This window comes from Ylistrum balloti, unplaced genomic scaffold, assembly GCF_031769215.1.
Source record: "Ylistrum balloti isolate Yb309-2 unplaced genomic scaffold, AGI_CSIRO_Ybal_v1 Utg371750, whole genome shotgun sequence".
NCBI classification, from domain to species: Eukaryota; Metazoa; Mollusca; class Bivalvia; order Pectinida; family Pectinidae; genus Ylistrum; species Ylistrum balloti.
The window spans coordinates 323-17,895 of NW_026782877.1; the positions used below are offsets into that span (position 1 = coordinate 323).

Genomic DNA, 17,573 nt, shown 5'->3' on the forward strand with positions numbered 1-17,573 from the left:
TTTATATAAATCCTAAAGATAATCGAATGTTTCCTTTGATATTTAACATAAAAACCCAAAAATGTTCCGAATGGACATACTGATGTCATGAACGTGTCCCATTGGTCAATTTTGTTTACCGGGTCGGGAGGATTTGCACCCGGCCTGCAGCAGCAGCAAAGTTCGATAACTCATACGAACAAAACATTGTGGCAAAAGTCATTCAAATATCCAATGATTTCCGCTGGCTGCTCTTGTTATTTTGTTGAAACCTTGGTTACCAATCGCTAGATGAAGGTCCAGGCTACCAAAATCCGAGTGATCCCTGTTCGCGGCGAAGTGATATCACGGTAAAAAAACACTGTTTTGCAAATTTATATTTTTTACAGTGTGATCCCTATACTTTTTGAAAAGAGATCACTCAGTTTCAAAAACTAGACTATATTTCCTAAATTTTAAGCCATTAATGGTAAAAATTGGTCCAGTAATAGCCAGCGGATTTAATTCTGAACTTGGCACACTTGTTGACACATAAATCAACATGGCGGCCGAATTTTTGGAAACGACTTCACTTCGAACTCCATGCAATGGTAGGAATTTATATCTTATTACAAAATGATTACCAAAATAAGAAAATATAAGTCTTGAACTTTATTTTGATATATTTTTATCCCCCAACTACGCTTATTTGATATTTTAATTTTAGTGTGAAAAACCCGAAAAAATGGGGTTTTTTGCTCCAACAGAACGTAATAAGCCTGTAAATGACCGTCGCCGACCTCCCTACCAGGACTGAAATATCAGTCCCAAAACTCACTGAACACCGAATGTCACATAATCTTGTCATTACCTACGTCTAAACATATGTACAGTTTGAGTGCAGGAAGTATGAACGCTTTGAATATTTATATTCCCCATCCATTTTTCATGTTATATTTGATCCTGTCAAATTTCCTGTTTTACTGTCGTGTACAAAATAGAAAGAAAACACTTTAATAAGTAGAGTATTTTTTATTTTCCATATTTATTACAGTAGTGTATATCTGTATTATTAAGACTTCTCATATAATACGCTCATAGTGCATGAGAGCGATATCACTATTTAGCTAGAAGGCTTCACATTTAACTGTGGTGCCAGGGTGTGGGACCTGCCAAGCAGGCTTTATGTGCATGCGACGCCATGTTCAGTCCATGACTTGCGACTACATTTCATATTGTTACAACCGTGTGGCTTTGTGAATGTAGTTGGCAGGCGATGGAAATTAACCGAAGTTTTTACAATTATGATTTGGCATGGTTACTTACCATATAATTGCTGAAATGAAATTGTGGATGCAAAAACGTCCAGTTCACGTAGTTCCCTGCCAGCATACGACCTTCACCCCCGATAAAATTCGCAAATAAATAATGCTTTTTCAAGATATTGTAGGTATAGATAAAAATAACTTAATCAATTTGGATAAAAACTTGAATATTAATACTGGAGACTTCTGTAATCACAAGATGGTATTTACAATGTACGTAAAAAAATATATATATAAATAATGCTACTTTATAAGAAACTAACGCATAGGTAGCTAAATTCTGGAAAGGTTAAGATTCTTTTCCGGATTAATTTACATTTTCAAAAAAAATATATTTGTTTGCGTTTATCTCTTAAAATGATAATAACCGAAAGCGCTATGAAATAAGCAATAACTTAAGAGTGTTATTTATTGTACGACTGTGAAAATATTTTAAATTTCATTTCCGGAAACAAATATTCGTTTTTATTTTGTTGTTATACTTCCTGCAACACATCCTGCCGGCAGAACGAAAAAGGTGCTAGCAGACAGCCAAATGGAGCAGCTACCTAAAGGTTACCTTTCCGAATTCCATTTCTAAGCTTGTTGTGTAAATTAAGTGTATCTGTTTGAAGCATTGATAATAAATGTGTGTAAACATGATACGGTGGCACTCAGTCTTAATGGTGCTTCCAAGAGATGGGTTGGGGATTTTATGAGAACTTTCCAACCCAATGAAAGTTATACCATACATGGGTACATAGATTTGATTCTGACAAAATAGGATTTTACAATCCTTAACATTCATCTCTTATATAAGAAAATATTACTTTAAAACGTTATAACATTTACAGCGCCATTTTTTCTTTAAAAACAATATTCATCCTCATCCTCATGAGTGATTTCCGGGAGGGATAGTATGTAACCCTGGTAAAATACTAGCTGCAACATACTGCTCGGCTAGAGAGAAAACTTCTCTTTAGCTTTAGTTGACCTCAGACTAGTAATCCAATTGTCCCAAGTTCAAATCCTTTGGAAAGCATTGAAATAAGTGATGACCTCTGTCACACATTTGTGTAAATGCAAATTAATAGTTTTTCTCAAAAGTCTTTTTTTATAGATCTGTAAGTCATGGCCATATTTTGATGAATCTTCCCTGATTTGAAAGATGTCTGACACTTCACAATCATATTTCCCTGACAGTATTTTATCATATCACTGCAGAATCTCCTGTATGCTGATGTTGGTAGTTTAATTTTCTTTAATCTCTCTATGTAGGATAAGTATTTTAGTCTTTGTTTCTTGATGTTTTCTGTCATTTCTATGTGCTTGACCAGACTTGATTTACATATTCAATATGTGGTCTAAGGAAAGATGTGTACAACAACTTCAAGCTCTCTAAGTTCATATACTCCTTTGTTCACCATGGAACAGCCATTATGGAATTAGCTGTATTAACTTTCTCACATACATATTTATCAAATGGTAATTAATTGTCTAAAATGATACCAATAATTTTTTTCAAAGTTCGCAAGTTCTGTAATACTTTTGGATTTTTTTCTTGATGGTGCTTTCGTGTTATTCAAGATACAAACAATTTCATCAATTTTTTTGGAGGTTTTAAACCCTTTCGAATGATCTTCGCATAACAATGTCAGGTAATTAAGGAGTAGGCCAACTCATTTTCTTTCATTAGTACCTAGACACATGTCATCTAAGAAATGATGCGACTTATATTCTGATGCAATTGATATGTGGATCACATAAAAAAGTTAAAGATTGGCTGTGCGGCTTACATACCAGAGTGGTTTATCACCCGGAAAATATGACAATTAGTCTCTCTCTAAAATCTGACATGAACAGATATGATTTGCAATTTTTATAAAAATCATACAACTATATTATTCACCCTTTTTGTTGTCTGTGCTGATTTCAAGTTATTCTCTATTGGAGTAACAAATTCATTATTTTAATTAGTAACTGTCACTCATATGCAAGACTATTACCCATTTGTGGGGTTGTGCCTAGTATTAACAACAATACCTAATTTATTGCATAAAGAGAAAAAATAGTTTTTACTAAAGCTCATTTGTATATCTATCTTTACTGAAGAGACATACATTATTTTATTTGTGAGTGAAAGAGAATTATGATAACAAATCCTGCCACTGTGCCATTTTTATACCATTGGTATTCAAGGCTGTACTTTCTGTTTTCCCGCTGGAGTACTGCTTCTAGTACTCAGGTCATCCAAAGAGGTATGCAAGGTCATCTATTATGGAAGGGAAGTAACTCTGTTCAGACTCTGCTTACTTAAGATTACCTTTCTTGCCAAGAGCATCACTCAAGCCAAGAGAGCTTTTATAACTGCTTGACATGAGAAGATGAACAGAATCATATATTGAAGTATTCAGCTCGGATCTATTTAGGCCCTTGGTAACTTGTCCATGGATATAACATGTAAACATATTCCCATACAATGAAGTATACATTTGCTGATGGTCACAGTGTGTAATAATCAGCAGTAATACAATCCTCTTAAACAGAAAAAAAAATTAAGCTATTTCCGTACTATATTCGCAGTTAATACTTACATTACCCTAAAAAAAAAAAAAAGTGTTTGCGTCCAGCCTTGCCACAGAGATATAATTTACTACACAGTGAAAAATCAGTTTCCCACCATGTAACTTTATATGTTTTCTCTAGACCTGAAGAATTAACACATTCTGTGTAATCAAATGTTCAGGCCGAACTCATCTTGTGCCATTCTTTGTGTAAGTTCAAATAGTCCATGCATTTTAGTTTGGGTTGGAGTAGAAGTCTGGATCTGGTACAAGTACTCTGACTAAGACTGTCATCATTGACTCTGTACTTGTACTGTAGACATATATATATATATATGATGCATACTTTGTTGTTGACAAAATAAATTTTGTAAAAGTCTACTTCTCTTGACCGGTTAATTGTATTTGAGCTACAATTATTATAAAGTATCCCCATATAATATATAGATAGGAAAAGACACTTTTTACTTTCTTAGTATTAAAACGAGCATGACCAAGTTTACAATTTGTAGTTGTGTAAAAAAGTTCCAAGTTGAAAATATATACAAAAACAACAATGTTGATGGTATGGATGTGTGTACCCCATTTTTATATACCAATATCATTACTTATAGGCCTAATTCTGAATTTTCTGAGCATGAAATCGAAGCTAGATATTTATTGAGTGCTATAGCCCAAAACGAAGTAATGTTTTTATTGTTACATACTTAATTAGCAGAACTTTCCCTTTTATATTTTTGATTAGTTGCCAGTTATACGACTATGTATGAATTATGGTATAAGTCACTAATAAAACTCACCTATTGAAATATCTACCTGTACACTTCATATTGCAATCAATAGCCAATATGAAAAATGTAAACAACATTAAATTTTACTTGTAGTTTTAAACGATCACAAGAGGGAGATAAGTAGCAGTGCATGAACAGACTACAAATTATGAAATATGATGAATATTAAATGTATTTTGTCTTCTATTCCAGTATTTCCCTTGAAGTGTGAAGTACAGAAATACCTGTGGGGTAAAGTAGGACACGATAGTGAGGTTGCTAAGCTGTATTTGAGTGCAGACCCAAAATTTGAAGTAGAGGAGAACACAACATATGCAGAGGTATTTAAAATTAATCTGTTGATCGGTTTATGAAACAGTTGTCACTAATGAGGTCAGTTTGTAAGAGTGATTCATTATCTTAACTATCTATTTATGTCAGTCTTATTTCTGTCTTGACATTTGCTGAAAATAGGCCATCCTCAATACCGTGGGGGTTTTGCTCACTAAAACATTTCATGACAAAATTGATGGTTCCACTTTGTGACTCCTTGCAGATAAAAAAAGTATTAATAATTTAAAGATATATATATATATATATCAATCCAACTATGTGTACTTTAACAATATTTTTTATCGATTATTTCATTTTTTGTTTTTAGGTCATCTGACCCGAAGGGTCCGATGACCTATAGTCATCATGCTTCGTCCGTCGTCGTCCGCCGTGCGCCGTCCGTAAACTTTTCATTCAAACGACTTCTTCTCAATAATTGGAAGGCCCAGGCAACTAATATTTGGCCTGTAGCTTGCTTTGATGAAGCCCTACCGAGTTTGTTAACAAGAATGACCTTGACCTTCATTCAAGGTCACAGGGGTCAAATGTCTTAAAATCTTCAAAGGACTTCTTCTCAGTAATCAAAAGGCCCAGGCAACTAAAATAAGGCCTGTAGCATGCTGGGATGAAGGACTACCAAGTTTGTTCAAATGAATGACCTTGACCCACTTTAAAGGTCACAGGGGTCAAATATGTTAAAATCTTTAAACAACTTCTTCTCAATAACCAAAAGGCTCAGATTGCTAATATTGTGCCTGTGGCATGCTGGGATGAAGGGCTATCAAGTTTGTTTAAATGAATGACCTTGAACAACTTTCAAGGTCACGGGTCAAATATGTCAAAATCTTTAAATAACTTCTTCTCAAATACTAGAAGGCCTAGGGGGCTAATACTTGGCCCATAGCATGCTGGCATGGAGCCCTACAAAGTTTGTTCAAATGAATACCTTATATATATATAAGCAAAAGTCTATGAGTGCCGATATTGGGTCTGTAGCATGCTGGGAGGAAAGGCTACCAAGTTTATTTAAATGAATGACCTTGAACAACTTTCAAGGTCGCAGGGGTCAAATATGTCAAAATCTTTAAATAACTTCTTCTCAAATACTAGAAGGCCTAGGGGGCTAATACTTGGCCCATAGCATGCTGGCATGGAGCCCTACAAAGTTTGTTCAAATGAATGACCTTGGCCCACTTTCAAGGTCACAGGGGTCAAATATGTTAAAATATACAAAGGACTTCTTCTCAACAAGCAAAAGTCCATGAGTGCTGATATTGGGCCTGTAAGATGCTTGGAGGAGAGGCTACCAAGTTTGTTCAAATGAATGACCTCAACCCACTTTCTAGGTTTGGCTTGCTTTTTGTCAGATGACCGTTAAGGCCCATGGGCCTCTTGTTTTTTTAAGCTATGGATGGGCACACATCCAAATGGTCCATCCAGGATAATTTCAAGCTCAGGAGACGCAGATATCGACTTAGGAGCATGGGTTCGGAAGAATTCTGATAGCATAGGAACAGAAATGGAAAAAAATAAGGACCTTTCATTCTTATTTAAAGTCCTTTCTGTCAAAACAGCACTATCCATTCAAGCACATCCAAATAAGGTTGGTTGCACTTTTCACATTTTTTTTTTCATTTTTGAAATACAAAGTGGAATCTTCTTGATGGAAATTTGATATTTTCTCATATACTATGACTTATTTGAAAAATACTTTTCCATGTATCATATATTCCTTATATAAATTAAGTTAAAAACGTTTATCATAACACATCATGAAAAACTTGTTTTTATATCTTTAATTTGAAAATAGACAATCATCATAAATGAGTTCCACTGTAGTTTTAATATTACAAAGCTAGTATGCTTTGTGTGGACCAACCGAGTTATGATAATTTTGTCAGAATACATAAATTCTTGCAATAAAAATCTAGCAAGATAACGATAATTTATTTTGATTTCAGGCATGTGGTAGTACACAATATATAACAAATAAATAACTTGTCAGAAATTACTGTTTAATAGGCTTTTTAAGAATTGTAAAACTATCTGATAGTAATTGCTCTCATTTTCAGGTTCTCGCTGAAAAGATACATAGGGAAGATCCCAAGGTTTATAAAGATCCGAACCACAAACCAGAAATGGCTATAGCCCTGACCCCCTTCCAGGGCCTCTGTGGGTTCAGACCTATTAAAGAAGTTGCTAAGTTTCTTAAATGTAAGATTTTTTTTCTGTAAATAAGCAAAAGGTTTTTAATATTTTCTTTGGTGTTAAACTTAATCAACATCTTCAATAAAGAAGTTAGCTGAAGTCAGTATGTAGAGTTGAAGGGCTCTGAAGTTTTACTCAAGTATGTTTCCTATACCCTCTGTCGAGGTCACATGGTTTGATTCTGTTAAAATCTTCCAAAAAATTTCTGGAATGAATGGCTTTTAAGTTACTTCAGATGAATGACCTTGAACTTCTATCATGGTCACAGGGTTGAAATGTGTTTAAATTTCCAATCAACTTCCTCTTTGGATTAACCAAAAGACTTGGAGACCTGATCTTTTGCTAGTAGCATGCTGGAGTAAAGGGCATTAAGATTTTAATTACCGTATTTATTCCAATAAACGCCCTGTCTCTAATAAACGCCCCCCCTACCTGTTTTCTCAGTAAATTTCAACAACTCAGGAGTCAGGTTACAAAGCTTACCTTTTAATAGATTTTAAATTCCTGGTATCCATGAACAAATGAATTTTGGCACAAGAAAATTACACTGTCACGACATGTACACAAGTAATATCAATTTAATCCATGGTTCATTTCAATATACTGCAGGCCTAACGGCCGGGACTGCCGTACGAACTGCTGTCTTCACTTTCACTTTCACTTTCGCCAGTCTCGCTTTCACTCAGTTCTATTTGTGGAATAGAAGGCGCGTTCACATCACCCATTAAATTTTGCAAAACGTCATCTGCAGCTTGGACATCCTTTTCACTAAACCCCTGGAATTCCTCATCGTCAGAATCATGCTGGAAAATATGATCCTCACTACCGTCCAGCGAATTTGTGATACCGCATTTTTAAACGATCTTTTGATTGTGTCCGGGCTAATGCTATCCCATGCTGTCTTGACCCAAGACAACATTACAGCTTTAGATGGGGCTTTACGATTCCCTGCTTTGGTTTTCTCAATGGGGCCACTGAAACACCATTCATCATACAACTCTCCAAGTTTTTGTTTGAAGGGTTTATTCCACGACACATCGGCTGGGTGTAGCTTACATGTACATCCTCCGGGTATAACACAGATGTCTGAATTATATTTTTGACGAACCAGTTTTTTTACATCTTCAGTAAGATGACCACAGAAAGCGTCTCTTTTTGAATTTAGAAAGCCATCCATATGAGGCTTTGAACGATTGACTACCATTTGCCTTATGCATACGCAGGGCCTCAAACCGCAATGCTTTCCCAGTCACTCGTGTTCCGGCCTTCCGTTTGTCCTGTAGCCATCTCATCAGATTTTTGTCAATATCTTCATATCTGACATGCCTCCCACCTCCTTTACAGCGTTTAGATGTTTTAGAAAGATTTTTTAATTTTTCTTTGTTTTGACACCAGTCCTGCACTCGTTTTCTGTCAACACGAAACACTTTCGCGGTGGCATGTTTACCCTTCTCCTCTGCAAAGGTGATTACTTTAAGCTTGAAAGCAGTGTCGTAATTTCGTTTTGTCCCAGACATTGTTATCAGGAATGTGGGATTTATTAAGAAACAGACTGGCTTATATACCACTGTGTTTTTTTATTTTGTTATGTAAACTAGGCCTACAAGCGATGATGAACATTGTACGTTTTTGACTGAAGCTGACACGATTGACATCGTGTCATTTCATACAAGAATTCAGGTTATCAGAATGTAATTGACAACAACGTTTACAGCTACAATGATGTTGGAATTACTGCAATTTTCAAATGCATTCTTTGCTGAGTAATTCGTTAGTTTGTTAAACAAAGTTTTTAAGTGGCAGCCATGGCATGTCACGACCAACAAATTATGAAATTTTGTGTTCTATTAATCGCCCCCTGTCTGAAAAATTTCATGCCCCCAGGGCGTTTATTGGAATAAATACGGTACATAGCTTGGGCCACCGTAAGCATCACACAGAAGTCAAATGTGTTAAAGGTATTCAGATAACTTAGATGAATCTAAATTTAATTTATTTTACAACACTTTATTCCAACTGATGATAATCACTCTCGTTCACTTTAATGGAATTGTGCTAGAGATTTTACTGTGGGAGGAACACAGAGTACCAGGGGAAAACCCTCATGGTCAGGCAGGTGACCCTTATATCATTTCACATCCAATCAGGGAATCAAATCCTGGTTGCCTAGGTGAATGGCAAGTGTGTCACCACTGACCGTGCTCCCATAACAATTTATTCAGTTTTATTTTTTTTATAATTAATTTTGATTTATTCAGTTTTATGGTCACCGGATTATATGGTTTCACCTGCAGTTTAATTTGAAAAAGTATTAAGTAAGCATGAAAATTTCCCAAATTTACTAATTTAGTACTTTTTCAACAAATCTTCTCTTTTTGAGCTACAGAGAAGATGAAAATTGTTTGTTTGTTTCATCTTTTTCTTGATTAGTGACATCTAATGTCAATGATCTTCATAATCAAAGTGGTGTAAGGTTATTTTAAATGGTCATAAAAATGACTGAGACTTTAGAGTCTGTTTTGTTGTTTGGTTTTTATATTTGTATAAAGTACGATGATGTTTCATGCTAATTTGTTTTCTCATTTTTGTGTAGTAAGATGCTGTTTTATAAAACATTGGTCATCTGTAGTTTTAATTCTAGCCTTTTTCACAACACAATGTGATCAATAGATGCTTGACCTAATTAAATCTGTGTATTCTGTATCAACTTTCAAACGTCAAATATTTTCATATTAGTTTGTTTCTTGTTTTCAGACATTGAAGAGTTCCGTACTGCAGTTGGTGGTCAGCATGTTGTGAAGCTGCTCTCATCAAGTAATTGTGTAGACCAGGCTCTTCAGAAAGAGGCCATGAAGGACTGTTTCACAGGCCTTATGAACCAGAAAAAGGAAGTGATCCATGCCCAGCTCAGCAGTCTAGTTAACCATGTTACAGAGCTTGGTAGGCTGCTTTAAATATATGTTTTGGTTGTAGTTGAACTTAAAAAAATACAATGCAAACACAGGCTGGGTAGAGCTTAATGTAATGTTCAGCAGAATGGGCTTGAAAATGATTATCGAATAACTAACTGGGTCACTCTCTTCAGATGGAATTTTTCATAAAACGTCTTCCTGTATTTATTACAGGAAATGTTTTATAATTTTTAAAGGAAACACATAGTTTTAAAAATTTTCAAAAAGAAAAAGAAAAACACACACACATACACAAAGAGATAGATATATATTATGTTTCATTCTGATGTATTTGGCAAAAGTGCATTAAACTTAACAATTTTCAGTTTCAAGTTTAAAATCTATGTATGTAAAGTTTTGGAATAAAGATATCAGACATTAGGATGCTTTTACACGATTTACAAAAATAGAAATAGATTAGATGGATGATTTTTCATTATTTTCTTTTTTTTAATCACCATTTGTAGAAAAAGAGGGCAAAGATACCAGCATGTATGAGGCAGATGTTCTACTGAAAGTAAATAAAGAATTCCCAGGTGATGTGGGTTGTTTTGCCATCTACTTCCTCAATGTCGTCAATTTGAAGCCAGGAGAGGCGATGTTTCTGCGTGCTAGCTTGCCACATGCCTATCTCTCTGGAGGTAAGATCCACTAGAATTGAAAGAACAGATTAGAGCTGGTAAAACACTAATGATAAGGGGATCAGAAATACTGTATTTTTCAATACCATGCAATTATCCATCTTAGCTCTAGCAGAGAATATTTTTCAAAGCACCTAGTAATAGGTTATTTCAATAATGTTGTTGTTTACTGCCTGTTTTTTACTGCATGTTTCCAGATAATATAAGGTGTAAAACACATGTAAAAGCTTTCAAATTCCTTACATTCCTTACATATTTTAGACTGTATAGAGTGTATGGCATGCTCGGACAACACAATCAGGGCAGGCCTAACACCAAAGTTCCGCGATGTTAAACTCTTGTGTGAGATGTTGGACTACGCCAGCCTCTCTGTAGCTCAAGCGAAGTTTAGACCCATTCAGCGAGGAAATGTGACTTACTATAAACCGGACATTGAAGATTTCATGGTGACCAAGGTTGAGGTAAAAAAAATTTCATTGGAGTCATGTTAGATTTATGTACCCCTTACATTTAAATATTTTCTTGTTTTTGCTGGTTTTATGTAGACCTAATTTAATTTCGTTTCCATTCAAACAGAGATACATGTGTTTAAATTACCAACATTTTTTAATATCTAACAAAATGTAAAATCTGCACTTTTGAAGTTACCCAATCTTGATGTCAATGCGGGGGAAAAAAAAGGAAAAATCATGATTTTGGAGATGGTGTTAGCTGATATGGATTAGAATGGTCTTATCCCTACAGTTTGTGATGGTTATGGTGGTATATTGTGACTGACATCTGTAAAGTGCAGAGAATAAATTTTTTGGACACATAAAAATATATATTATATATTCATGTCCCCCAAACGAAGTGGGGGACATATTGTGTTTGCTCCGTTTCTTCTTCTTATTATTATTGTTTATATTATTCTTATTTCTTCCACTTTCTTCAGCCGGCAAGGTTTCCGACACGTTTCTCAAAAACTATTGCATGGAATTTAACAAAACTTTACACACATATTCATACATGCGAGGCGGAGTGCAGGCCACTTGAATTTTTCCAATCGGTCATCTGAGCAGTCAGCTGTGGTCAAAATTTGGCCAAATTTTAGATATTGTCGGATTTTCGTGAAAATTGGTATATATGTATTAGGTGGCACTAGGAGCAAAATGGCATAGTCCATTTTTCATTCGGCCATCGATCGGTCATCTGAACAGTCAGCTGTGGTCAAAATTTGGCCAAATTTGAGATATTGTCTGATTTTCATGAAAATTGGTATATATGTATTAGGTGGCACTAGGAGCAAAATGGCATAGTCCATTTTTCATTCGGCCATCGATCGGTCATCTGAGCAGTCAGCTGTGGTCAAAATTTGGCCAAATTTAAGATATTGTCTGATTTTCGTGAAAATTGGTATATATGTATTAAGTGGCACTATAGGAGCAAAATGGCGTAGTCCATGTTTGGCATGACTGCAGGTCTGATTACTGTTAGCATTTACTGCTGAAGGGGTCGTTTGGGGGATATTTGTAATGGTCCACATAAGCTTGCTATGGATAGCCCCTTTTTTTACAAACATTGTCTTGTTAATTCTTTTATAAGAAATATGTCTAGGGCATGTCCATATACTTAAGTTATAACACATGTGATTTTGTTACCAGGTGCCTGCAGACACCACAAGTGGAATACTACAATGTATAGACAGCGCCAGCATCTGTATCGTCATCCAAGGTGAAGGACAAGCATCGTCTTGTTCATTGGTCAGCCCGTTAGACTTGAACAGGGGATTTGTGTTCTTTATTGCTGCTAATGAAGAAGTTCATCTTACAGTCAGCTCACAAGGAATGCTGGTGTTTCGGGCTTCATACAGCGTCAAAATACCATCAGCCTAATCAACGGCACCAGATACAGCACAACCAGAGGGATTGAAATATTTGGCCAAGGGGGATTAGATATGTTAGGATTTAGGAAGTAGGTCGAGTCTTACTATATATACCATCAGATTTTAGTTTTTTAGGTAATGGTGGGGGACCTTTAGATATTTACCAGGTTTTGAGTTAAGATTTTAACATGCATTTAAAAATGACAAATTTTTGCCTGAATTCAGATAACAGGCGGCATTTCTCAAGATTTGGTGTGGTGCTGACAGGCAAAAACCAACAAAAAAACACCACCCAAAGAAAAAAGCTGTTGTAGTATTTTATTCATTTCTAAGAAATTGAAATTAGGTGGTATCGACACACAGCAAAGGTATAAGTAGTTCTTTATATTAATTAGTTCCAACTTTTTTCTAGTTCAGTTCATAAGATATACTTATATTGTAGGTCTGCAGTGTTTCTGGTAGCAATTACATCGGTAGATAAGGACTATTTCAAATATGATTTATGATATAGGGGTGTTATGTCTGACATTATTATTTATGTAGTTAGTAACAAAAAACACTTCCCCCTTTGTATGTTTGTCTATGGAATATCCTTCATGGATATTGGTTGGGAAATGCTCTTGTTTGATTTCAGCCTATAATGTTGATGTATTGTATAGAGATGTACAAGATAACTGGTGCGATTTGGTTGTTTTGAAATTATATTTTACTTGCAAAATATGTGTTATCTGCAGGCAATATCTGTGTTTGCATTGACTAGCTGTAGTAAATTACTAATTATTTTCCACAGATTTCATATTTTTGAATAACACTTTTTATGCTCTCACCTTTCTAAAAAGGGATGGTGGGGTATATGTAGTGGTACTCATGTCCATTCGCCCTGTTCAATTCCAAATCAATGTCATAGCTTGAGAATTTTCAAATAGATTTGGATTATATTTAACTCACAGTATCATGACAGCATGTTCAATTCCTTGGTGTACTATGTCGGTCAATATTTACTGGTCATTGACAACTAATTTATCAATTTATTAATTTATTTTTTCATATTAAGTTGTTTTACTGCTAGTTTTGCATTCAAAATGAATCAAGAATATGACAGTAGATTCATCAAAACAAAACGATATACTCCTAGTAATAGATATAATATTGTGGTTCTTTGTGTGAATAAACATTAGCGGGATATATTATTAGCAATCACTGTTTAAATAGCAGGTCGCTAGCATAAAAAACCCAAGATGTATATAACCTGTGACATGTGGACCTACAATGTTTATTTAAAAAAATTTCTATCTGATATGTATGTTACAAATTTACTACAGGTATTACCTGTGACATGTGGACCTACAATGTTTAATTAAAAAATCTATCTGATATGTATGTTACAGATTTACTACAGGTATTACCTGTGACACGTGGACCTTCAATGTTTAATTAAAAAATCTATCTGATATGTATGTTACAGATTTACTACAGGTATTACCTGTGACACGTGGACCTACAGTGTTAAATTTTAAAACCTTCTATCTGATATGTATGTTACAAATTTTACTACAGGTAGATTAATTCATCATTTTGACATCACTTGATGTGAAGTTTTGGAAATTTTATATCTTATATTAATTTTGTCTCGTCAAACGTTTCACTTAATGATCATTTAAAACAGTTGAATCAAGTTTTGAATTTTATTTAACTATTTAACTATAATCATAATTTTAATTGTACTGGCTTCTACTTTCGGTTTCATATGATTTTCAACCATACTACATAAAAGCATTTAAGAGTGAAAAGAGACTTTCTTTGACTGTAGCATAATAGATTTTGAAACAATATTTGATTTGGGTCCAAAACTTAATTGTATCTCGCTCAGTGAATTTGACAGAAGTAATAAATTAGGCTCCAATCATCCATGGATGTTGCTGAACTTGGGTTACAGATGCTGCATTTGACTTATATTTCATGCTTCAGTGATTTATAAAAAATCTTGGTAAGAAGAATTATGCAGTCACTATCTGTGAAACCATTGGCGTTACTTGAATAATACTTGTATTGATGTAACTTACAATTTTTCTTTCCTACAAAATTTTGATGCAATAGTTCACTGTATCTGTAAATTACTAGAGTGTACTACATTGTAATGTGTGTTTGAAAACTTGTTTCCCGAGCAGGCAATTTCAAAAAACATATCTTATTTTTAATTGTGAAAAGAATAAAAATCACTCTTGTTGGTCACAATTCAAATATGCATATTTTAGTTTTGATCTGGCAGAGTTTAAAACACCCGAAGGAAAATCCACATGGGTAAATAGTTATCTTGATGTCTTTTTATGTTCATGCAGGGAATCAAACCGAGGTCATCTTGATGAACAACATGTTTGTGTATTATTCACCATTTTCACCACCAAATAACGTGTGTACGATAGAGCTTGTTAAAAAGTACACTGCTAAATGTAGTGTAGTTGTGATAACATTTCATTACAAACAGCAATTTTGACAAAATTGCAATCAAACTACAGGTATGTTTACCTCCACTGTGTAAAATGGCCAAACTGTTCTTTGTTCAGGAAGTCTATGTATGTAAACAGGACTGTTTTTTTATGTGTTGGAATTGTATATTTGTTGGTTGATATCTGTTATGTATATTACTAAAATCTTTTAGGTTTTAATGTTACTAACATCTTTTAAAACAAAGTTTTTGTCATCAATGTTTGAATAATCCCATCAAATTGATATTGGAGATGGATCTCTGACACGTGTATGACTCATACTTTTGCAAACTGTATAAAAAAATTTTCAAATTTTATTATGAAGTTGATTTTTAAACTAACGTCACTCTGACACAATGTAATCATGTTTTCTTCACTGGAATTCTGACATTTTTTATATCATTTTAAGATCAATGAGTGGGAAGTCTGTTCAATTCCTTAATAATTTATTATCCACTAATAATCCTCAAATTGTAGATTTTTGAAAGTTAGGCCCTGAAAATGGCATATTTCTCAATGAAACAGTTTGTTAATTGGGACCATTGCACTAGAGTAGTCTGATAGAATATAACTACTAATAATTACATTAACAGGTGCTTGTTTATATACAAGAGAAAAATAAATAGCTGTAACATACTAATAAACATATTGTACTCAAACTTTATATCCTATTTTACTGGTTTAAAGTCCCAGGGGAAGAGCTACAATCTACATATACTAAATTAATATTCATGAATTGTCATTCCGTTATGTAAAAATGTATACTTAAACAAGACCTTTTTGTACTGAGTTTTGTTTATTCAAATTAAGACACAATTTTAATGATCTCTTTAATTCTTAGAAATCCTGTGTAAGAGAAATATACTTTCAGTTAATGTTACCAGGGAGCATGACCATTATTATCTACATGTTTTTGTCATTGTCCCATCTTTATGGTAGACAAGTGGGAGAAATAGGTCTTCACAAGAAAATGCTTTAGTCAGTAGACGGCAAACCTACATGGCAGTGTTACCAACTGATTCTGTCTGGTCAACCTGACTTTGGCAATATCATAACCTGATACATATTAAGAAATGCTTCAGTCATCCAATATTGCTTCAATCACCCAATATTCTTTTATGTTTGATCAGTATTTACAAACTTCAAAATAAAGTTTTCGGTCAGATATAGTTTAAATTGTCTTTAAACATAACATGAAACATTATCTAAATACATACTGGTGTGATAACTATACATTAGAACAGATCGTGGGTCCATCTTTGTAGACAGCTCTTTAACACACCCTTCACCTCTGGTCGAAGGGATAGGATCACATGACTGAGGAGGTTGGTGACACTGACTCTTTAAAGTGATTACCTGTTCATATACATTACTGCACAACATCATCATGTACAAGATTTCTGTAAAAATTTGACTTATTTCTTTGTTAATCATGTTCAGGACCTGTGGATAGAAAATAATTTTCCATTTGCAACCTAAACCATTCCATAATAGAATCTACTGTCAAAATCAGAGACCCAATAAAGTTATGTGCAGTAGAACCTCGTAATCTGGAAGTCGGCAGTTTAAGTAAGTTAAAATATTAGGTGTGAAGTTTGGCAGAGGCCGACTAAATTCCTCAAATTTTACAGTGGCTATAAGTTATAAGAGTCTGAGTTAATGAGGTTCAACTGTTTGTGAAATGAAAGGAAAATATGTATTATTGGGTTGGGGTCAAATGGAAATCGTATTTTCTTTCTGGTCGATATCAATCATAACAACAACAGTATCAAGTATGCTGTGCTCTCTTCTCTAGTTTTTCTTTTCTTTTTTCATATGTGTTGGTTTTTTCAGACCAAAGTGTAATGTGGAAATGTCCAATATGATTGATGACATTACGACATGATACTGTTGTAATCTATGCAATTAGAAGACAGTCGAAGGGATAATGTATTATTGTTGCAAATTTTAAATGTTGTTTATAAAGATATGAAGTGTCAGCTTCATAATTAGCTAGATTCATGATGATTCAGATTGATTTGGTGTGGATACTAATGTCTGCTGAAGAAATGTTCCTCTCTCTCTCTCCTGTTGAACTGATTTTGTGTATACACTTTGTTCTTAAAGGCTTGGATCTGTTTTGTTTACATGTTTTTGTTTATATTGTATATTACCATACGAGTATAATAAACTGGAATGTGTACAAGGTGAATTGAAGTTTATTTATTTATTTATTTCATTTATTTATTTATTTATTTAGAGGTTCATGTATTTGTTTGCTGGGTTTTTCACCCCATGAAGAGCTGGATCATATTGAGACAGAGTCTGCTTGTAGTTGCCGCAAGTGGTGGCAACCTCACTGAACAACATACAGGAGGCCCATTACATGTTGTCCAGAGGAATTAAGGTAAAGTGTTTTACCCATGGACATCACCATGTCAGTACAAATCAGTACGTTTTCTGAGAAATACAAACCGCCAGGGTTAGGGAGCTGGAACCATGTACCGGCATCTTC

At 34.4% G+C, this 17,573-nt stretch overlaps 1 protein-coding gene across 1 annotated transcript; it reads left to right on the forward strand.

Moving 5' to 3' along the window:
* Positions 1-4,799: 4,799 nt before the first annotated feature.
* Positions 4,800-17,270, forward strand: LOC132563499 (mannose-6-phosphate isomerase-like). The gene is made up of 7 exons (XM_060228257.1): positions 4,800-4,937; positions 6,335-6,532; positions 7,002-7,143; positions 9,892-10,077; positions 10,556-10,729; positions 10,991-11,190; positions 12,373-17,270. Exons 2-7 carry the CDS (start codon positions 6,341-6,343, stop codon positions 12,601-12,603), a joined length of 1,125 nt encoding a protein of 374 aa, XP_060084240.1. The 5' UTR covers positions 4,800-4,937; positions 6,335-6,340; the 3' UTR covers positions 12,604-17,270.
* Positions 17,271-17,573: the final 303 nt, after the last annotated feature.